We start from the raw sequence: 24,877 nt of genomic DNA on the forward strand, positions 1-24,877 counted from the left end.
GCGTAGTGTGTTACTGATGGTAGTCTTTGTTACTTTGGTCCCAGCTCTCTGCAGGTAATTCACTAGGTCCCCCTGTGTGGTTCTGGGATTTTTGCTCACCATTCCTGTTATCATTTTGACCCCACGGGGTGAGATCTTGCATGAAGCCCCAGATCGAGGGAGATTATCAGTGGTCTTGTATGTCTTCCATTTCCTAATATTTGCTCCCACAGTTGATTTCTTCAAACCAAGCTGCTTATCTATTGCAGATTCAGTCTTCCCAGCCTGGTGCAGGTCTACAATTTTGTTTCTGGTGTCCTTTGACAGCTCTTTGGTCTTGGCCATAGTGGAGTTTGGAGTGTGACTGTTTGAGGTTGTGGACAGGTGTCTTTTATACTGATAACAAGTTCAAACAGGTGCCATTAATAGAGGTAACGAGTGGAGGACAGAGGAGCCTCTTAAAGAAGAAGTTACAGGTCTGTGAGAGCCAGAAATCTTGCTTGTTTGTAGGTGACCAAATACTTATTTTCCACCATAATTTGCAAATAAATTCATTAAAAATCCTACAATGTGATTTTCTGGATTTTTTTTCTCATTTTGTCTGTCATAGTTGAACTGTACCTATGATGAAAATTACAGGCCTCTCTCGTCTTTAAGTGGGAGAACTTGCACAATTGGTGGCTGACTAAATACTTTTTTGCCCCACTGTATATCCATTCATTCTTGAAATGTGTATATATATATATTTTTTATAAATGCCTCAGGGGCTTAGTTCAACTGTCGTACCCCACCAGAACCTCAAATATAGGCTTGTTTTACTCCAATGTTTTTAAACAAACTGTATAGACTCAACATGGTTCAAACTATAATTTTGATATCATGGATGGTCAGTCTTTGCATCCATAGTTCAGTCTGAATTTGAGTGGATTAATTTCTTTATGCCCATCCCTCAGATTTTTTTGAAGTTATTTTGTTAAACTTTCCAGACTGAAAAGATTTGGTTGTCTTGGTTTGGTCGGGTTCTGACGGTTTGACTGATGATCTTCATGCACGTCAAGAACCTTTTCATCCGTCTGCATGCTAAATGAGTCAACCCTAGATCGTATTTAGTTAGGAAAACGTTTTAAATGTGTTTGCAACTGATTCATCTTTTTTGGTTTCTTATTAGAAAAAACTGATTGTCTTCTGTTTGGTGCCTATTAGAACACCACCCTGTTCTTTCTTTAAACTGTTTTCATATTTTACATTACAATACTCTTTGCACAAGTTTTAACTTCCGAGATACTGCTCATGATCCCTCTGGGTAAATGTATGGAAGCACGCTGTGAGAATAACTGGGTAATATGACTTTTTTAAAATTTGAAATGCGTAGCTGTTCCAGTATGTCAGAAACAATAATACGTTAGCATTACAGTTCTACATCAGTAGTCGAAGTTTGTAGGCGTGAACCTACTACAGCATCACAAAGGTTTCAACCGTGAGCTGGATTAGGGTTTAAATAGTTGTGGCAGCTACACGCTACCTCACCTTTAATTTCCTCACCTTTAATTTCCTCACCTTTTTAAATGTTTCTTTATTTTCTTTTATTCTGGACTGGTTTCATTTTTGTGACCAAATGTGGATAAAAAAAAAGTGATTTTTGCCAATTTGTGTGAATGGAATTGGTCATACATGCAGTTACTGTACGTAAATCCTCTTTGTTAAAAAGACGAAGGCTGGGATTCAATCAGAAACCAGGATTCTAGCTTTAAAGGACGTTTCCATTTGAGACATTGCAGCATTTACCTTGAATGCGATCTCTGTACAAGCAGTAACGTTGCTGAATGCTGCAGCGGTCTAAGGCAGGCATCCCTACAGACCCTGGTTCGATTCCAGGCTGTATCACAACCGGCCGTGATTGGGAGTCCCATAGGGGTGCGGAAAATTGGCCCAGCGTCGTCTGGGTTAGGGTTTGGCCAGGGTAGGCCGTCATTGTGCTTCAACATCTGCGTAGCTTGCTGTTTGGGGTTTTAGGCTGGGTTTCTTTATAGCACTTTGTGACATCTGCTTATGTAAAAAGGACTTTATAAATACATTTGATTTGTTGAAAATAAGAATTTGTTCTCAACTTGCTTAGTTAAATAAAGGTAAAAATACATTTTTAAAAAGCAGCATTTTCTCTTTCCTGGTGACGACACAATTCTTCCGCTGCTCAATGTTCGCTACACACCTCAGTCTGAGACTGCTATCGTTGAAGTCGTTTGTGGTGACGAGGGGTCTGAGAGGTGTTGTACAAAACAAAGTCATCAGTGATTCTACCAATCAGGGTATTAAAGCCAATGATGAATTTACCACAGACTATCAGTTTAATTGATGAAATGTTTTTGAAAATGGAATGAGGCAAAATCAAGTGGGACCATTCTAGCCAATGAGAGGGCAAATATGCGTGTTAGGGTTAGGCATAAAGTCAGCAGTGTGGTTAAGGTAATGTTTTTAAAAAAATGGAATACTTTTTTTTATTGTAGAAAAAGGCAGATTTTGTATTCTTTTGTGGCTGCGGTAACTCGAAGACCTTGACATAAAGTGTTTTTTCTCAAAGTTCAGACGGCCCTGAATGCCTTCAGGGGAAAAGTCTGGGATGTACACAGATCCAGACTCCTTGCAGAGAAGAAAGGAACATGCTGACCACACCGATTGCAACGAGTGTCTGATTAGTCAGGCGCTAAAACAGCACTTTGTTCTATTTGTGACGCTTGATGCGCTGCAAGTCCCACCTCTCCCATCTCCTCATTGTTTTTTAGGAGCATATACCCACGTGGGTAATTGAAAGATGAACTGAGGTCCACAATCCAGTCCAGTTGGTGGTGGTAAAGTTGGTTGCCAACCGCCATATGAAGTCAAGAGAAGAAGAAGAAACGCACGAGCGGTCTGGTCAGCATGAAACGTCCATGTGCACGGTATAGCGTTTGACCGGTGCAAGGAGTCAGGGCAACATTTTGTCCACAATATGATCGGATTCAAACAGTGGCAGCGAAAATCACTGTTCTAGCGTGATTGAAATGTAAAAGCGATGTTTCTGCATTCGCAGAGACTGCATCCATTGTACAACCAAATGTTCCGGTTGTCAGGGGTAATGGAATGAGAGCCATTTTGGACGTGAACAAGAAGACTCCTCCTTCACATTTACTGGATTGGTTGAACATTGATGTTTTTCAAAAAAAAAATTATCGTCAAGACCAGGATGTAGGGGATCTAGTTTCAGCAGTTTATTTTTTACACCCTCTATGGTAAACGCTGCATATGTCTGCTCAATTGAAAATTACTTTTACATTTCAACCAACACTACAACACTGACCTTTACATTTCAACCAACACTACAACACTGACCTTTACATTTCAACCAACACTACAACACTGACCTTTACATTTCAACCAACACTACAACACTGACCTTTACATTTCAACCAACACTACAACACTGACCTTTACATTTCAACCAACACTACAACACTGACCTTCATTGCTATGGATTGAATCCTTCATTTATGTAGATGTATGTGTCACTCTGATGCTTAGTGTGCTTAGCAGGTTATAGACATGTCAAGTCACATCCCTTTTCACGGGGCTGGATAAACATTCAGTGGTGCTTCAACACAGTTTGGATCACAGTTTCGATCATCCAAACCAGTCAGGTCTATTTCCCAAGAGCACCACACCCATGTTCAGTGGTGCAAATATTCCCTCCCTTGCACCTATGTTACGATAATTATGTTCTCAAAGTTCATGAATCAATTCAATTAAACTACTCAGTCTGCTGATCAGGATTTGTAAGATACTGATCGAAATGAAACAGACAGAGGCCCAGCTAAAATAGTCAATAAGTTTTATTCTCTAGAGCGCGCTGGTCTGTTGTACAAAAAAAATCATTTTATACAGGCTTCTCACGCACACACATTCACACAAACATACGCACCCACATTCACACTAACATTAGCACACAATGTCCTGCTACCCAGCCGACAAAGATTAGGGGATTCTTTAAGATAGGGAGACCGAGACCCTGGCAAGTAATCTCAGTGGCCCCAGCCAATGAGACCGAGACCCTGGGAAGTAATCTCAGTGGCCCCAGCCAATGAGACCGAGACCCTGGGAAGTAATCTCAGTGGCCCCAGCCAATGAGACCGAGACCCTAGGAAGTAATCGCAGTGGCCCCAGCCAAGGTCGGCACCGAATCTTGCTCAGACAGTCTGTTAAGATACTATTATAGACATATTGTACAGACTATGGTTATACATGATTCTAACCAATTTCATACGATTATATGGCTTCAGGGTAGATATGGCTTCAGGGTGGAATATTCTAGTCATTCATATAAATTCCATCAACTACCTATCACATTGTGTTGCACATTTCTCTGATTTAAACAGCCTTCACTTCTTTGGTCTTCTACATATTTATATTGTCACCATTGAATCACAGCATTAACAATTTTTACAACTTGTGAGAAATATTCTCACTACTAAAATTATTATCCCATATATAATGTTTAAGAGCTTTATAAGAATCTCCATATAGAATGTTTATAAGAGTTTGAGTTTATTTTATTTTTACAGGGGCAGTGCACATTAATCAACTTTTCAGTAAAAGTGCCGGTTTCAACCGCAGTTCCTTGGCAGGTTATTAAAAACAATTACAATACAGACAATCAATGAGCATTGAGCACACGCAGAGCAACATAGCACAAGCAAGACATAGCATGCAGACAGAGAAACATAGCACAAGCAAGACATAGCATGCAGACAGAGCAACATAGCACAAGCAAGACATAGCATGCAGACAGAGAAACATAGCACAAGCAAGACGTAGCATACAGACACTGAAACATAGGACAAGCAAGACATAGCAACAGGACAAGCAAGACATAGCAACAGGACAAGCAAGACATAGCAACAGGACAAGCAAGACATAGCAACATAGGACAAGCAAGACATAGCAACAGGACAAGCAAGACATAGCAACAGGACAAGCAAGACATAGCAACAGGACAAGCAAGACATAGCAACATAGGACAAGCAAGACATAGCAACATAGGACAAGCAAGACATTGCAACATAGGACAAGCAAGACATAGCAACAGGACAAGCAAGACATAGCAACAGGACAAGCAAGACATAGCAACATAGGACAAGCAAGACATAGCAACATAGGACAAGCAAGACATAGTAACATAGGACAAGCAAGACATTGCAACATAGGACAAGCAAGACATAGCAACAGGACAAGCAAGACATAGCAACATAGGACAAGCAAGACATTGCAACATAGGACAAGCAAGACATAGCAACATAGGACAAGCAAGACATTGCAACATAGGACAAGCAAGACATAGCAACAGGACAAGCAAGACATAGCAACATAGGACAAGCAAGACATAGCAACAGGACAAGCAAGACATAGCAACATAGGACAAGCAAGACATTGCAACATAGGACAAGCAAGACATAGCAACATAGGACAAGCAAGACATTGCAACATAGGACAAGCAAGACATAGCAACAGGACAAGCAAGACATAGCAACATAGGACAAGCAAGACATAGCAACATAGGACAAGCAAGACATAGCAACATAGGACAAGCAAGACATAGCAACAGGACAAGCAAGACATAGCAACAGGACAAGCAAGACATAGCAACATAGGACAAGCAAGACATAGCAACATAGGACAAGCAAGACATTGCAACAGGACAAGCAAGACATAGCAACATAGGACAAGCAAGACATAGCAACATAGGACAAGCAAGACATTGCAACAGGACAAGCAAGACATAGCAACATAGGACAAGCAAGACATAGCAACAGGACAAGCAAGACATAGCAACAGGACAAGCAAGACATAGCAACATAGGACAAGCAAGACATAGCAACATAGGACAAGCAAGACATAGCAACAGGACAAGCAAGACATTGCAACATAGGACAAGCAAGACATTGCAACATAGGACAAGCAAGACATAGCAACAGGACAAGCAAGACATAGCAACATAGGACAAGCAAGACATAGCAACATAGGACAAGCAAGACATAGCAACAGGACAAGCAAGACATAGCAACAGGACAAGCAAGACATAGCAACAGGACAAGCAAGACATAGCAACATAGGACAAGCAAGACATAGCAACATAGGACAAGCAAGACATAGCAACATAGGACAAGCAAGACATAGCAACAGGACAAGCAAGACATAGCAACAGGACAAGCAAGACATAGCAACATAGGACAAGCAAGACATAGCAACATAGGACAAGCAAGACATTGCAACAGGACAAGCAAGACATAGCAACATAGGACAAGCAAGACATAGCAACATAGGACAAGCAAGACATAGCAACATTGCAACAGGACAAGCAAGACATAGCAACAGGACAAGCAAGACATAGCAACATATGACAAGCAAGACATAGCATGCAGACAGAGCAACATAGGACAAAAAGCAACAAGACAAAACCCATAAAAGGTTGAATTTGATTATTTGAATGACCTTTTTCACCTGCTTTTTAAAAGAGAGGTTGGAATCAAGTATGATGCCAAGGTACTTAAAATCAGATACCACCTTGAGCTTCTGCCCTGATATATAGACATCTGGCTCAGTTGCATCAGTTGCCCTCTTTGTGAAGAACATGCAGACAGTTTTTGTCACATTGAGATGCAAACACGAGTCACTGAGCCACTTTGTAACCTGGACCATTACAGTAGTGAGTTCTTGTGCAGCTTGTTGTTTGTTCTTTGCATGCACATATATCACTGTATCATCTGCATACATTTGAATTTCAGACCCAGTACAGACAGAAGGCAGATCATTAATGTACAGGCTGAACAGAAGGGGCCCCAGTATTGACCCTTGGGGCACGCCCACATCATATCTAAGAGTGGGCGACAGCTCATTGCTCACTCTGACACACTGAGTTCTGCCTTCAACGTATGATTTCATCCATCTCAAGGCATCGGGGGAAAAGTTTAACTTGGACAATTTTGTGAAGAGAATCTCATGGTTAACAGTATCAAAAGCCTTCATTAGGCCCAGAAATACCGCCCCAACAATGCCCCCTTTGTCCCTCTTGGACTTCACATTTTCCAGAAGAAAGCAGTTGGCTGTTTCTGTGGAGTGTTTCGCTCTGAAGCCAAACTGCACGGAGTGTAATGTGAAGGGGTTGTTGTTGAGGTAGACAATTAGTTGTTCTGCTACACACTTTAACAACCTTCGACACCATAGGTAGTATACTAATGGGCCTGTAGTTACTCACATCAGCAGGGTCACCCGATGGCTGTTATTATAGCTAAAATCCATACCCTTGGAAACACCCCCTGACCAATAGATGTGTTGGTGACCTTAGTAATGGGGCCAATGAGTGTCTCTTTGTAGTTTTTAAGAAAGGTAAAGTCCAGCCCAAACACATCTTTGGCTTTAGAGTTATTTCGTGAGCTAATCACCTTGTTCACCTTTGACTCAGAAACCTCCCTTATGATGAGGATAGGTTGAGTGTCATTCACTAGCACTGAGCCCAAGAAACCAGTGGAAGATTTCTGTGTCAGTACCCTGACAGAGTCAATAAAGTAGTAAATGAAGACTATTGCTGTTTCGACTGCATCCTGTGTTAGATTGTTATTCACCATGATTTCTAGTCTTTTTGCAGTGTTACTATGGTCTTTCCCTGTTAACTTTTTTAGATTCTCCCAGATCAATTTAGAATTTCCCTTTGCTTCACCAATTATGTTAATAAAAAGTTTGCCTTGGCCTGTCTGATTTCTTTGCATGGTTTGCATGGTTTTGTATGGTTTGCAAGGTTTTGTATGGTTTGCATGGTTTTGTATGGTTTGCATGGTTTTGTATGGTTTGCATGGTTTTGTATGGTTTGCATGGTTTTGTATGGTTTGCATGGTTTTGTATGGTTTGTATGGTTTGTATGGTTTTGTATGGTTTGCATGGTTTGTATGGTTTGTATGGTTTTGTATGGTTTGCATGGTTTGCATGGTTTTGCATGGTTTGCATGGTTTGTATCGGTTGCATGGTTTTGTATGGTTTGCATGGTTTTGTATGGTTTGCATGGGTTTGTATGGTTTGCATGGGTTTGTATGGTTTGCATGGTTTTGTATGGTTTGCATGGTTTTGTATGGTTTGTATGGTTTGCATGGTTTGTATGGTTTGCATGGTTTTGTATGGTTTTGTATGGTTTTCATGGTTTGCATGGTTTTGCATGGTTTGCATGGTTTGTATCGGTTGCATGGTTTTGTATGGTTTGTATCGGTTGCATGGTTTTGTATGGTTTGTATCGGTTGCATGGTTTTGTATGGTTTGCATGGTTTGCATGGTTTGTATCGGTTGCATGGTTTTGTATGGTTTGCATGGTTTTGCATGGTTTGTATCGGTTGCATGGTTTTGTATAGTTTGCATGGTTTTGTATGGTTTGCATGGTTTGCATGGTTTGTATCGGTTGCATGGTTTTGTATAGTTTGCATGGTTTTGTATGGTTTGCATGGTTTTGTATGGTTTGCATGGTTTTGTATGGTTTTGTATGGTTTGCATGGTTTTGTATGGTTTGTATGGTTTTGTATGGTTTGCATGGTTTGTATGGTTTGCATGGTTTTGTATGGTTTGCATGGTTTGTATGGTTTGCATGGTTTTGTATGGTTTGCATGGTTTGTATGGTTCGTATGGTTTGCATGGTTTTGTATGGTTTGCATGGTTTTGTATGGTTTGCATGGTTTTGTATGGTTTGCATGGTTTGTATGGTTCGTATGGTTTGCATGGTTTTGTATGGTTTGTATCGGTTGCATGGTTTTGTATGGTTTGCATGGTTTTGTATGGTTTGCATGGTTTTGTATGGTTTGCATGGTTTTGTATGGTTTTGTATGGTTTGCATGGTTTGTATGGTTTGCATGGTTTTGTATGGTTTGCATGGTTTTGTATGGTTTTGTATGGTTTGCATGGTTTTGTATGGTTTGTATGGTTCGTATGGTTTGTATGGTTTGCATGGTTTTGTATGGTTTGTATGGTTCGTATGGTTTGTGCGAGTACCTAATTGCTCCAGACAGTACGGGAGAAAGAAGACTAAAACTCAAAGGGCATCTTATTACCCATATCAGAGTCCTATTCATTAATACACACTGACCAAAACTTAGGCAAACAATATGCAATGAAAAACAAAAATTAACATTTCTTATTGGGCAACTTCAGGTAGGCCATTCCTGTTTGAGTCTAATTTCCTTTGTTTGGTGCCTAATGAACAGGCAACAACCCAGCTCAGCTGTAGTCCTAATGAACAGGCTACAACCCAGCTCAGCTGTAGTCCTAATGAACAGGCAACAACCCAGCTCAGCTGTAGTCCTAATGAACAGGCTACAACCCAGCTCAGCTGTAGTCCTAATGAACAGGCTACAACCCAGCTCAGCTGTAGTCCTAATGAACAGGCTACAATCCAGCTCAGCTGTAGTCCTAATGAACAGGCTACAACCCAGCTCAGCTGTAATCCTAATGAACAGGCTACAACCCAGCTCAGCTGTAGTCCTAATGAACAGGCTACAACCCAGCTCAGCTGTAGTCCTAATGAACAGGCAACAACCCAGCTCAGCTGTAGTCCTAATGAACAGGCTACAACCCAGCTCAGCTGTAGTCCTAATGAACAGGCAACAACCCAGCTCAGCTGTAGTCCTAATGAACAGGCTACAACCCAGCTCAGGTGTAGTCCTAATGAACAGGCTACAACCCAGCTCAGCTGTAGTCCTAATGAACAGGCTACAACCCAGCTCAGCTGTAGTCTTAATGAACAGGCTACAACCCAGCTCAGCTGTAGTCCTAATGAACAGGCTACAACCCAGCTCAGCTGTAGTCCTAATGAACAGGCTACAACCCAGCTCAGCTGTAGTCCTAATGAACAGGCTACAATCCAGCTCAGGTGTAATCCTAATGAACAGGCTACAACCCAGCTCAGGTGTAGTCCTAATGAACAGGGTGCAACCCAGCTCAGGTGTAATCCTAATGAACAGGCTACAACCCAGCTCAGGTGTAGTCCTAATGAACAGGCTACAACCCAGCTCAGCTGTAGTCCTAATGAACAGGCTACAACCCAGCTCAGCTGTAGTCCTAATGAACAGGCAACAACCCAGCTCAGCTGTAGTCCTAATGAACAGGCTACAACCCAGCTCAGGTGTAGTCCTTTAGGCCTTTCCTAGACTAATTGTGTGGAAATGTGTGATTACACAATCAAATGAAAAGAGAGGATGCTATAAATAAACCATGTATGTAGTTATTGTTGTTATTGATGATGCATCTGAAATATTAATCTTGGTTGAAATTAATGTGGTGTCACGACTGTCCTGATCAGGTCAGGTTACAGGAGACCACAACCCTACAGATTATCTCTCAATCCCAACAGAGGAAGAGAGATCTAGGGGTCTGAAGATGTGGTGGTTTTATGACCCCTCATGCCCTGGTAAATCTCAGGCCACAGACAACATTCCTGTGTCCTCTCACTATGGAGATCCAGCCTCAGAACATTAAACATGCAATAAAGGGACTTTGGAACAATGGTTTCCATCAGCCACAATGGTGGTCATGACGATAGATGGAATATGAAAATGTATGTCATTTTTGCTTTGTTATTAAAGGTCAATAGATGATGTTATTACGAAAACATTGTAACGTTAAGGGTTTTCCTAGTATATGTTTGATGTTTATACATTGTACATTGTGTGGAAGAGAATGTTTTGGTAAAGATTAAATGTGAAGTTAGTTGTCTAAAATTGGATTTGAGTAAATTCTAGACCTTGCCTCTTAACTTGGTACGCCCAGACAATTGCCCTAAAGGCGGTTACGCCCACTTCTCACCCGAGGGTATAAAACCTGTGAGTGAAGAATTAACATAGACTAAGTGACCCAAGTCAATGATACCGAGGAGAATTATATAGAGACAGAACCAATTGAGAAAACATATCAATGGTTCTGAATGACAACCAATATACATCAACACCACACATCATGATTCATGGAAATTTACAAGATTAAAACATTGTATTTGATAACAAATAAATACATTACATTTTAATTAAACTATACAGTCAGACAAATTATTGTACAGAAGACCATTATATCTGGGGACCATCACCACCAGCATGACTAGTATCTATGTGGACCCTACTACAGTTTAACCAGCTCAGCTATAGACTACACCAGCATGACTAGTATCTAAGTGGACCCTACTACAGTTTAACCAGCTCAGCTATAGACTACACCAGCATGACTAGTATCTATGTGGACCCTACTACAGTTTAACCAGATCAGCTATAGACTACACCAGCATGACTAGTATCTATGTGGACCCTACTACAGTTTAACCAGCTCAGCTATAGACTACACCAGTATGAATAGTATCTATGTGGACCCTACTACAGTTTAAACAGCTCAGCTATAGACTACACCAGCATGACTAGTATCTATGTGGACCCTACTACAGTTTAACCAGCTCAGCAGTACCGTAGAGATGAAACCCAGGATAGAGGGGCTGAGTGAATGTGGTCTGGACTCTGTGGAGGAGGGTCATTGTGTCAGAGACACTGTAGAAGGACAGAGTACCTGCCTTGTGATCCAGGTACACTCCTACTCTGGCGGACTGAGGGCCTGATACTTTAGTCACATCAGTATTGTGTCTGAAACAATAACCACCACTAGAGCACTGGTACTGTAAACTCCAGGACTTGTTATTGTCTCCAAATACACTATCTGTCCCTGTTCTGCTGATGTCTTTATATGAGACTGTTGTAAGAACATAACCATTCCACTCCACTTCCCAGTAACAGCGTCCAGACAGACCCTCTCTACACAGAACCTGGCAATGGCTTGTGAATCTGTCTGGGTGGTCAGGATATTGTTGGTCTTGACCTGTACAGGTCACCTTTCTGTTCCCTTTAGACAGAGAGAGTTCTGTGTGTGCGGTGTTTGGGTCCAGTGTGAGCTGACAGGAATCTGGGAGAAGAGCAGAGACCAATGAGGACAGTTAGAACAATAAGTTAAGCCAGATACTATATCTACCCTGTCTTTGATTAGAGCACACCAGAGATCAAATCATAGAAATATGAGGAGTCAGATACCCAGTCAATGATTAGATCTACTATTGCTATATATTTCTAGAGGGATTTTTAGGAGTGCCAGTAAAAAGAGACTGTTAGTTACTTCACAATAAAGAGACTCACATTGTAACAACTGTTCTCTGGTCTTGGGCTCTGGAGGCAGTACAAAATCCACTATATTCACTACAGACACACAAACACATTGACAGAGAGAGGGAATGTTATCATCATACCATATTCCACATGTATATGACTAGTTTCAATTGTCTAAAGTTGATGTTCTTATTATTTTCAACACACCTGTAGTGGAGATCTGGTTCCATTCTCCTTTAAGGAAGTATTTTAGTTTCTCTCTCAGTTCAGACACAGTCTTACTCACATCTCCAAAGTACTGAAGAGGACGGACAACGATGCTGGGTAAGTCTGAAGATACACTGATACTGGAGAGAGACTGATAACTCTGGAGAGAGAGAGAGAGACAGACACAGAGGGGGAGACAGAGAGGGAGGGACAGACAGAGACAGAGAGGGAGGGGCGGGACAGAGGGAGGGAGGGAGAGAGAGGGACAGAGAGAGAGAGAGAGAGAGAGAGAGAGAGAGAGAGAGAGAGAGAGAGAGAGAGAATGAGAGAATGAGAGAGGGACAGAGAGAGAGAGAGAGAGAGAGGGACAGAGAGAGAGAGAGGGACAGAGAGAGAGAGAGGGACAGAGAAAGAGAAAGAGAGGGACGGAGGGAGGGACAGATGGAGGGAGAGAGACAGAGAGCGGGAGGGAGAGAGAGAGCGACAGAGAGGGAGGGAGAGTGTCGTGGAAATTTCCTGCATTACCAAATCAGGAGAGAGCAAACCACACACAAGTCAGAGTTATATCATAAAGTCCATATTTAATTATATGAGCTTCACCCTGTTTGACTCTCAGATCAATTCAGTGTCTATAAATGAGCCAAGACACACCCATCTCAACTCACATGATGAATAACAGATCTTAGGAACATTACAAAGGAAGACTTTACTTGAGAGAGGAGTATCCCATAGCCAGACAGCATTAGCTATAAATTATAATTCAGTTTGCTCTCCTAAAACGAGGTTCTACTTCTCGTTCTTGGTTCAACATAGTACCAAAACATTACCTCATCCAATGGCATATATCAATTGTCAATTCTAGATACTCCCATCTCAAATACAATTCCTCCTGGACAAGCTCACGGAGAGGAGTGACCTGCACACAGACATTGTGGAGCCAACTAACTGGTTCCTCTTTAATCACGCCATCCCTTCACATGGTTTAGGAATAGTTACAGACACATTCACAGATAAGACTCCCCTCTCTGGGCCCCAAGTAACTGAGCCCTAGCAGAGAAGGGATAACTGCAAACTGCCAACAGTATCGTCCAAAAAGAAGACATCCTAATGACAAATATCTCACATAAGCATTATTATGTAGATAAAACATCTTATTTATCAACGTTACCTAACTACTTCTGATTCTGCTACCACAATGTTACCTAACTCATTCTGATTCTGCTACCACAATGTTACCTAACTAATTCTGATTCTGCTACCACAAGAGAGAGAGAGAGAGAGAGAGAGAGAGAGAGAGACAGATATAGAAGGAGGGAGGGAGAGAGACAGAGAGGGAGACAGAGAGAGAGAGAGAGAGAAGGAGGGAGGGAGAGAGACAGAGATAGAAGGAGGGAGGGAGAGAGACAGAGAGGGAGACAGAGAGACAGAGAGAGGGAGAGAGGGAGAGAGGGAGAGAGACAGAGATAGAAGGAGGGAGGGAGAGAGACAGAGAGGGAGACAGAGAGACAGAGAGAGGGAGAGAGGGAGAGAGGGATGGAGAGAGATAGACAGATGGACAGAGGGACGGACAGAGAGAGAGAGACAGACAGGACAACATAATGATTGAGATGAATAGTTTCACATTAAGTTAATTTCATATCACATGTAACAATGCAGTTTGATTACCTGGAGGAAATGGATGTGATCCTCTGTGTGTGAGAGCTGCTCCAGCTCAGTGCTTCTCTTCCTCAGCTCAGCTATCTCCTGCTTCAGTTGCTCTAGGAGTCCTTCAGCTTGACTCACTTGAGCCTTCTCTTGGGCTCTGATCAGCTCCTTCACCTCAGAGCGCCTTCTCTCAATGGAGCGGATCAGCTCAGTAAAGATCTGATCACTGTCCTCCACTGCTGCTTGTGCAGAGAGCTGTTGAGAGAGAGAGAGAGAGAGAGAGAGAGAGAGAGAGAGAGAGAGAGAGAGAGAGAGAGAGAGAGAGAGAGAGAGAGAGAGAGAGAGAGAGAGAGAGAGAGAGAGAGAGAGAGGTGGGAGGGAGATATAGAGACTGACTTGCCATCCTCATTACACTAACACCACCCTCCCCTCCAAAAACACATTGTGTGCCACCACAACCTCCACACAATCACATTATACAGTTCCCAAACATCACAGTACAATACACCATCCAGCACCACATTCCTACCATACATCCAACCCCTCCTCTCCAACCTTACAGGCAGCCCCCCTAAGCCCCCATACCTCCTGAAACATCTCCACACTGTCGATCATTTTGTAAAACTCAACCCTAAGCCATCAACAGTAATGGCATTACCCTGGCAACACAGAAAAAAACACGATGAACAGTCTGTCAAAAAAAGGACACCCTTCCCCAACTCCCAGGTCAACCCGAGCCAACCAGCTATTGGTGTCCAGGGCTCCATGTAATACCCTCCACTGGATGACCCCTGACCTTTCCAGCACTGGGAGCTTATAGAGCACCCTCCACCTACACCCTGCCATGCTCTCAGCCCCCACAACCCCCTGCCACTGATGCCCCTTCACTCCCTCTAAGCCCACCTCCGTACGGTACAGTAGCCTCTGTGCTGCTGAGTCAGAACGCTGCCACCCTGTTCTCCAGGTCCACCAAACCCAGTGATCAGTGGGTTGTGGAAGATGATCTCCTCCCATACCCACGGCCCAGGCACCACACCCCCGTCTCGTGTGGGTCTCAGCAGCTACCAGGCCCTCAGTACTGCAGCATAGAAATCAGAGACCCCTGCTGTATTGAGTCTCTCTGGCCACATGATGAAGAGCTGCTGATCCAGCCACAAACCCAATTCCATTTTCCCTAAATGCACCAAAAAATGTCTACCTTTTTATTTTACCACTAACATCCACACCTTGTTGATGCCAAGTGTGTTTATGTCGGCATTACCAGCAAGTAGGGAAAAATGGAAACTTCTGACTATTTCTGGTCTAGCGATCGACGCAGCAGAGGACGCTGACCGAACTTTATGTCATTAGAAAGGAGGAGATTTTCCAGATTAAAATGGTGTCTGACATGAAAAAATCTAAATACACACATTGTGAGATATTTAGTGAAATAAACAGACATATCACATCTATATTTCCCCTTTTGGAAACAATGGGATGACCTCAGAGTTTCAGGTGTACAATTTCTTTAATTGACTTTTTAACTACCAGCAATTGGTAACAGCATTGTACGCTGCCAAACCTACATCATTAGAAATAATAGGTTTTCCTGATTAAAATGGTGTAGAACTTCAAACCATTACAATAAATACATATTAGAGATACTTGGAGAATTAGACAGAAATGTCCCTATTTCCCCAAAACAATGGCAGTCTGGAAGTTATAACAGCAGTCTTTTATTTAACCAGTTTACCATTTATCTACCACCATTTGACTTGTGATTAACATTTAGTGGTTTGTAATCTAGTGGTTAAGAGCGTTGGGCAGTAACCGAGACGTGGCTTGTTCGAATCCCCGAGCCAACAAGGTAAGAAACCTGTCGATGTTCCCTCGTACATTGACAGATTTAGACACTTAACCCCAGCAGCTCTGGATAAGAGTGTCTGCTAAATGACTCACATGTAAATGTAAAATAGGCCTCTGTGAAAGGCCGGCAGGTAGCCTAGCAATTAAAGCCTTGGGCCAGTAACCGAAAGGTTGCTGAATCGAATCCCAGAGATGACATGGTAAAAATCTGTCATTTTGCCCTTGAACAAGGCAGTTAAGCCACTGTTCCCCGGTTGGTCGTCATTGTAAATAAGAATTTGTTCATTACTGACTTGCCTAGTTAAAAAATAAAAAGCGTGGCATTAACTTTTCATTATTCACAGACAGACTCCTCTGAAGGCAGGCAGCACACTCCTGAAAACTAGCTGCTCAGCAAAGCAAAGGCTCTTTTGAGAGCTAACAGATTTATATTAAAAAGGATAATTTTCAGTGTCTGTGTCCAGTGTCTGTGTTTATTTGTTAAGGGGGTGTTACTTTGGCAGATAATGTCACCCATCTAAATATATATTTTTAAATATAATTAACTACATTTATTTGTATGTATGTATGTATGTACATGTAAACTGAGCAAAAAAAGAAACGTCCCTTTTTCAGGACCCTGTTTTTCAAAGCTAATTCGTAAATATCCAAACATCTTCACAGATCTTCATCGTAAAGGGTTAAAACACTGTTTCCCATGCTTGTTCAATGAACCATAAGCAATTAATGAACATGCACCTGTGGAACGGTCATTAAGACACTAACAGCTTACAGACGGTAGGCAATTAAGGTCACAAACTTAGGACATTAAAGAGGCCTTTCTACTGACTCTGAAAAACACCAAAAGAAAGATACCCAGGGTCCCTGCTAATCTGCGTGAACGTGCCTTAGGCATGCTGCAAGGAGGCATGAGGACTGCAGATGTGGCCAGGGCAATAAATTGCAATGTCCATCCTGTGAGACGCCTAAGACAGCGCTACAGGGAGACAGGACGGACAGCTGATTGTCCTCGCAGTGGCAGACCACATGTAACAACACCTGCACAGGATCGGTACATCCGAATATCACACCTGCGGGACAGGTACAGGATGGCTTCAACAACTACCCGAGTTACACCAGGAACACACAATCCCTCCATCAGTGCTCAGACTGTCCTCAATAGGCTGAGAGAGGCTGGACTGAGGGCTTGTAGGCCTGTTGTAAGGCAGGTCCTCACCAGACATCACCGGCAACAACGTCGCCTATGGGCACAAACCCACCGTCGCTGAACCAGACAGGCCTGGAAAAAAAGTGATCTTTACTGACGAGTCGCGGTTTTGTCTCACCCTGGGTGATGGTTGGATTTGCGTTTATCGTCGAAGGAATGAGCGTTATACCGAGGCCTGTACTCTGGAGCGGGATCGATTTGGAGGTGAAGTGTCCGTCATGGTCTGGGGCGGAGTGTCACAGCATCATCGGACTGAGCTTGTTGTCGTTGCAGGCAATTTCACCGCTGTGCGTTACAAGGAAGACATCCTCCTCCTTCATGTGGTACCCTTCCTGCAGGCTCATCCTGACATGACCCTCCAGCATGACAATGCCACCAGCCATTCTGCTCGTTCTGTGAGTGATTTCCTGCAAGACAGGAATGCCAGTGTTCTGCAACGGCCAGCGAAGAGCCCGGATCTCAATCCCATTGAGCACATCTGGGATCTGTTGGATCGGAGGGTGATGGCTAGGGCTATTCCCCCCAGGATTGTCCGGAAACATACAGGTAAATTGCAGGTAAATGGCAGGTACCTTGGTGGGGTAATATCTCACAGCAAGAACTGGCAAATCTGGTGCAGTCCATGAGGAGGAGATACTTCTCCATGAGGAGTAGTACTTTATGCAGCTGGTGGCCACACCAGATACTGACTGTAACTTTTGATTTTGACCCCCCTTTGTTCAGGGACACATTATTCCATTTCTGTTAGTCAAATGTCTGTGGAACTTGTTCAGTTTATGTCTCAGTTGTTGAATCTTGTTATGTTCATACAAATATTTTACACATGTTACGTTTTCTGAAAATAAATGCAGTTGACAGTGAGATAACTTTTTTTTTTTTGCTGAGTATCGATGAAGTTATTAGGTGAAAAGTCAAATGTGTATGTCTTGGTCAGTGGACTAGAGGAAGGGGCACTAGGTGAAAAGTCATTGCTTCAACCAAAGAGGCCATTGAGTTGTGCTTGGGAGCCATTGACCAACACTATGGGCACAAGTAGACACACATTCACAGTAGAAGTGGGTGTCCATACTATTTTTAAAATTACACCGATGTTTGGAAACTATATACATGTATTGAAAAGAATATTTGTAATAATTAAGTACTATTAGAAATGCACTTATATTGGGAATATTATTATATATATATTATACTATTATATATTATATATATATATTATATATGCAATAAATGTATTATTCTTTGAATTAACACTCTGGCGCCTCCACCATTATAATCTAAACTGAGCAAAGATAAGTCAGATGTGGGCATTGACATGCAAGAATTGAGACAGAAAGATAATGGTGGCGAGAGGCCAAGGGGCGTTTATCATTTACATAAGAAGGAGTGACCATGTGCGTTAGATCAGAGAAATCAGTTGTTCCATGGAATTTCTCGGCTTCTGTTACTTTTGTAATAAAGTCAAATTGAATTTACAAATTCTGGTATCTGAGAAATATTTGATTCAACATTTCCACAATACTTGTAGCCTATAACTGATGCTTCGTGGTCTTATGCTGCCACCTATTGGAAATATGAAAAGTTATTCATTCACGTAAAGAAATTGGTGATGCAGCTGAGAAATAAAGTGTATTTTTCTTATTAATTCCTGAGATCAGTCTCAAACCTACCCACCTATCCCACGCCAATTGCTGGACTTTCACATAGAGGTTACTAGGTCACCCAGTTTAAACCACATAAAAATAAAAATAAATGCATATTGTTTATCAAGTGTTCTGCCTTGCAATAATAAAATAACAAAAAGGGTGGCGCTTGTGTCACTTTGTTTTCTTTATTATTTTGGTTAGGTCCGGGCAGGCACCGTGTTATGTGGAGCGCACGGTGTCCCCGGTGCGGGTGCATAGCCAGGTGCGGTACATTCCAGCTCCTCGTATCGGCCGGGCTAGAGTGGGCATCGAGCCAGGTGCCATGAAGCCGGCTCTACTCATCTGGTCTCCAGTGAGTCTCCTCGGGCCGGCATACATGGCACCAGCCTTACGCATGGTGTCCCCGGTTCGCCAGCACAGCCCATTCTGGTTTATTCCACCTCGCCGCACTGGTCGGGCTATAGGGAGCATTCAACCAGGTAAGGTTGGGCAGGCTCGGTGCACAAGAGCTCCAGTGCGCCTGCACGGTCCGGTCTATCCAGTGCCACCTCCACGTACCAGCCCTCCGGTGGCAGCCCCCCGCACCAGGCTGTCTCTCCGTCTCATCCCTACAGGTGCTCCCGCCTGTCCAGCGCCGCCAGAGCCTTCCTCCTGTCCTGAGCCGCCAGAGTCTCCCGTCTGTCCTGAGCCGGCAGAGTCTCCCGTCTGTCCTGAGCCAGCAGAGTCTCCCATCTGTCCTGAGCCGGCAGAGTCTCCCGTCTGTCCTGAGCCGGCAGAGTCTCCCGTCTGTCCTGAGCCGCCAGTCTCCCGTCTGTCCTGAGCCGCCAGAGTCTCCCGTCTGTCCTGAGCCGCCAGAGTCTCCCGTCTGTCCTGAGCCGCCAGAGTCTCCCGTCTGTCCTGAGCCGCCAGAGTCTCCCGTCTGTCCTGAGCCGTCAGTCAGCCAGGACCTGCCAGAGCAGTCAGCCAGCCAGGACCTGCCAGAGCCGTCAGCCAGCCAGGACCTGCCAGAGCCGTCAGCCAGCCAGGACCTGCCAGAGCCGTCAGCCAGCCAGGAGCTACCAGAGCCGCCAGCCAGCCAGGAGCTGCCAGAGTCGCCAGCCAGCCAGGAGCTGCCAGAGTCGCCAGCCAGCCAGAGCTGCCAGAGTCGCCAACCAGCCAGGAGCTGCCAGAGCCGCCAGCCAGCCATGACCTTAGTATTCTTTGTTTTCTTTATTATTTTGGTTAGGTCAGGGTGTGACATGGGTGATATGTGTGTTTTTGTCTCATTCTAGGGTGTTGGTACTGTCTAGGGGTTTTGTAGATTTATGGGGTTGTTCCATCTAGGTGTTTATGTAGGTCTATGGTTGCCTAGATTGGTTCTCAATTAGAGGCAGGTGTTTATCGTTGTCTCTGATTGGGAACCATATTTAGGCAGCCATCTTCTTTGGGTATTTCGTGGGTTATTGTCTATGTTATGTTGCACGTTTTGCAGATTGTTTATATAGAGGTCACGGTCGTCATAATAGTTTAGTTGTTTTTGTTTAAGTGTTCTTCTTGTTCATTTAATAAAGAATGTATTCACACCACGCTGCGCTTTGGTCCACTCTATACGACGATCGTGACAGCTTGTCTGCCCAAAGTCCCCACACTATCTGTGTTAACAAACCCTGTGTACCACCCCTCCCCCTGTTTTACCTTTACCTTTACCTTTCACTTGCCTACGAAAAGAGACGCCTAGCCGAGAGCACACGAAATGAAAACCACTTGCAAATTCACCAAAACGAACAAACTCTTTAGGGATCTGTTTGTACGTAATAAATGGAGGCAGCTACGACTACTCTTGTCGAAAGAGGCAAAATCGACACCAACACACCCCTCAAAACAATTCCACTCTCAACAAGACACATTTTTTTCATTATCACAACCACCGCCTTGTTCATTCTGGATAGAGTGTATATGTTCCTCTCCCACCATGATCAAAAATTCCTCAACACCATTCTCCAGGATGCACCTGAAGCGACAGCATTTCTTCTCCAATCGGTTGAGAGCATCGAAGCTATCACGCCACCCAAACAAACTACCCCTACTCCCCCCTCAACTCTAACCGATAAACAGACCTTCCACAATGAGAAAATGTATTCTAAAAAAGAATAGTATCCCTCCTCACGAACAACAAAACCCTCACACGACCAACTTCTACTTCTTCTACGATATAATGGTGGTCCGCAAACCACCATTAAAAGGTGCATGGCGCCACCTACTGTGCTGGAGTGTGTTCAATCACAGTTTACAACATTTCTAAATCATCCTACCTTATTCAGTACTTCTGAGAAAATAAAAAAGAGCCCTACTAACTTCTAATAGACCCTCCCCAATCCCCTAAATCCTTTCCAAACCCCCCCAACCCCGTCCAACCTCAATGACCCTACACTTCAATCTTTCCCTCTCTTCAACATACTTACAACAATATAACAACACATGCTCCACCGTTTCATTGACAATACCCTCCAGACACAAACCATTCACTTGCTGCCAACCAGATGTAATGACCAGTTCAATGTACAATGTCCTAAACACATTCGAGTAAACATCACCTCTTCCTTCCTAATCTGACCTATGAATCTTGGTCCACTGACCTTTCTTTGGAGGGCATATAAATGCCGTCCCTTGTGCTCAGAGCCCCATCTCTTCTGCCACACATCTATCAAAATGTCTCTGATCTCACATTTGGCCTCACCTTCTACCCAGTGGAACATTAAAATCAATTATATCTTGTTTCAAAGCTCTTTTAGCTAATTGGTCTACAATTTCATTTCCTTCCACACCCGAATGTGCTGGGACCCAGCAGAATCTCACTACTACCATTCTCTCAATTATCCATAATAACATTGATACCTCCAATAGTAGGTCACTCCTATTAGATTTACCAGATGATAAACTATTCAACACAGACAGAATCTGAGCATCCTATAATTCTAACATGGTGTACGTCCTCCACCCACTGGAGGGCAACTATTATCACCAACAGTTCAACTGAGTAGACTGACAGTTCATCTGTTAGTCTTCTACATATCTGCACATCAAATTCAGGAAGGTAAACGCCTGCTCCTGTGCTCCACTATCTGGGTCCTTGGATCCATCTGTGAAAAGCTATAAAAAAGCATAACAACTTCTACCAATGTAATTGTCAACCAGTTTCCCTTTATCACTGACTTCTGACCAATCTTTCCTTTTCTCTACCGAGGTTAGATCAACAACAGGATCTGGGAGTAACTATGGAGGAACATCTCCTATCACCACAGAAGGGCCAACCTCCAACTCCCTCAAACCACTCTCATCAGCCAGCTTTCCAACTGTCCAACCAAAACCCCTGCCTTGTCTACTAGTATATTCCCAACAGTCATCTAGAACAGTAGCAGTGGGATGCTCAACCTCACAGCCTTTCAACCCAATAAGCTAATGACAATGTATTACGTCGTATATCCAAAGGCATCTCACCTGCCTCCACTAGTAAGACACATACAGATGTTGATTTAAATGCACCAATACATATCCTTAAAGCCATGTACTGGATTCTGTCCAGCTTCTGAAGACAAGTCTGTGCCACTGTTCCATAAACTATACACCCGTAATCAACTGTTGTCCTGATCAGAGCTCTATAAATATATCCATCAATGATTGTCTGTCAGCACCTCATTCATAACCAGAGACCCACACAACCAACTACCATGAAAGTGATGGAATGAGAGAGAGAGAGAGACATCGTTACAACACTGAACATAGACATAATATAATGTTTCTTCTTCTTTGGAGTTTAACAGCGTTAAATGCAACTACTTTATTTTGTGAAACAAAATGGGAAAGGAACGTTTAATTAAATTAAATAATCAAAAACACAGCCTTCATACTAACACTACACTCATTAAAAACACACTACCCCATTCCACCTCTTTGACCCTATTGGAGCGGCAGGGTAGCCTAGTGGTTAGCACGTTGAGCTAGTAACTGAAAAGTTGCAAGAACGACTCCCTGAGCTGACAAGGTACAAATCTGTCGTTCTGTCCCTGAACAAGGCAGTTAACCCACTGTTCCTAGGTGGTCATTGAAAATAAGAATGTGTTCTTAACTGACTTGCCTCGTTATATAAAGGTAAAAAAATGAATAGTCTGCTCCTGCACCAATGACCTGGGAGGATGGGACTCAACACACCCTTTAACTCTTCTGAAGTCAAATCTTGTTTTTACGTTCCATATCTGCAGTACAGTTGATAACCATTGCTGTGAGCGCTAAGAAGCTAACATTACTGAAGCATATATCACTCGTTGGCCTATCCCTCTGTGCTGGCACAGATCTACTACTCACAGGGATCCTCTCAGGATCCTTCACCCTTGACCCATCCTCCTCTACTTTCTTCACTGCCTCAGCATACGACACCTTCTGCACTACTCTGACTCTATCCACCTCAACCTGCCTCTCTCTCACCGGACACTTCTGATCCCCAGCAACATGGACACTCCTACAGTTTACACACAACTTTATCCACTGACACTACACAATTCTCTATCCCATGACCTCCTGCACACTTCCCACATCTTGGAATCTCCCTCCTTCAAACTGCTGCAACATGACCATAAACGTTGCACCTGAAACAGCCATTAGAGGATTCAACACAAAGACTCTAACAGGATAACTGATATATCCTAACATGACTTTGTTGGGTAAAGACTCAAAACTCAAAAGGCCTGAGTCGGTCATGGTTACTCATAGTTATGTGATGAGGGGCCCCGCCTGCAACTTCAAAATCAGACCTGGGTTCATGTCAGTTACAATCAGAAGTCTATTCTCTGAAAAGATTCCATCCAGCCTGTTCCCGACAGTGGGGTCAGTGGGATTGGAGAGGGGCCCCTCTCTCTCTCTCTCTCTCTGGCTGGAGGAGAGAAGTGAAATGGTGTGTCTCCTCTGGTCAACAATACTCACCTTGAGAGTCTCCACAGCCTGTTGGAGCTCCTTCAGCTCCTTCTCTCTCTCCTGGAATCTCTGCTGGACCTTCTGCTGACTCATCCCCAGCTGCCTCTGTGGAGAATCACTCTTCAATGAGCTATCAAGCTGTAGTAGTCCAGTAGATCAATAGTATAGTGATGTGACAAAGGGCCCATAGAAGACAGGGATTAAAATGTTGAGGAAGTGTCTGTGAAAAATGTCTGTGAGAAATGATATTATTATGTTGTTATGTGAAGGATAAGGTTTTAACAGTACGCAAATTAGGGGTGCTGATTTGGTGTTTGATAACAAATGATAATGGTGTTTGACTTCAGAAAATGATGATACATTTGGAGAATCTGGGTTAACATGTCTATATTCTCAAGGTTTATATTCATATTTGTTCTGCCGTGGATCTATTTCATTTGAATGATCTCATATTCAAACAGTCTTAGTTCCTACTGTATATTTATTCTTTGTTTATCAGACAGTCACCAACAAGTTGTTCTGGTCTTACCTGTTTCTCAGTCCTCTCTGCTGCAGCTGACACTGTATCATGGCCTTTATGTTCATCCATTGTACACAGCAGACAGATACAATGCTGATCGGTACGACAGTAAACCTCCAGCAGTTTGTCATGATGAGAGCAGATCTTCCCCTGTAGTTGTGCCGTGGCTTTGACCAGCTTGTGCTTCTTGAATGCAGGAGATTCATAGTGAGGTTCGAGGTGAGTCTCACAGTAAGAGGCCAGACACACCAGACAGGACATGAGGGCTTTCTGCTTTCTGGTCCCAGTGCAGAAATCACACGCCACATCTCCAGGTCCAGCATAGCACAGAGCAGGAGAGGGAGCAGCCTGCAGTCTTTGCTTCTTCAGTTTCTCCACCACTTCAGCCAGTACAATGTTTCTCTTCAGAACAGGCCTTGGGATAAAGGTCTCTCTGCACTGTGGACAGCTATAGACCCCTTTCAGAACATCCTGGTCCCAGCTTTCTTTAATACAGCCCATACAGTAACTGTGTCCACAGGCAGTAGTCACCGGATCCTTCAGTAGATCCAGACAGACGGAGCAACAGAACAGTTCCTGATTCTCTGCCATTTTGGTGCTCTCTCCCGTAGGTTAAGCAATGGCAGTGTCGAAGATTACTTTCTGTTCAGTGTCAAAGATTACTTTCTGTTTCATGGAACTCTACAGCAGA

General features: G+C 43.3%; 1 protein-coding gene across 2 annotated transcripts; it reads right to left on the minus strand.

Annotated features, from left to right (window-relative positions):
* Positions 1–10,990: 10,990 nt before the first annotated feature.
* On the minus strand, positions 10,991–24,840 carry LOC109897713 (tripartite motif-containing protein 16-like). 2 transcript variants are annotated; one of them, XM_031833064.1, is made up of 6 exons: positions 24,196–24,840; positions 23,676–23,771; positions 14,046–14,279; positions 12,381–12,471; positions 12,204–12,263; positions 10,991–11,976 (listed from the first exon to the last, which is right to left on the minus strand). In XM_031833064.1, exons 1-6 carry the CDS (start codon positions 24,775–24,777, stop codon positions 11,462–11,464), a joined length of 1,578 nt encoding a protein of 525 aa, XP_031688924.1. In that variant the 5' UTR covers positions 24,778–24,840; the 3' UTR covers positions 10,991–11,461. The 2 variants fall into 2 exon arrangements, with proteins under 2 accessions (XP_031688924.1, XP_031688922.1); XM_031833062.1 differs by having other exon boundaries at positions 12,381–12,540; positions 24,196–24,839.
* Positions 24,841–24,877: the final 37 nt, after the last annotated feature.

Source organism: Oncorhynchus kisutch, linkage group LG10, assembly GCF_002021735.2.
Source record: "Oncorhynchus kisutch isolate 150728-3 linkage group LG10, Okis_V2, whole genome shotgun sequence".
NCBI lineage: Eukaryota > Metazoa > Chordata > Actinopteri > Salmoniformes > Salmonidae > Oncorhynchus > Oncorhynchus kisutch.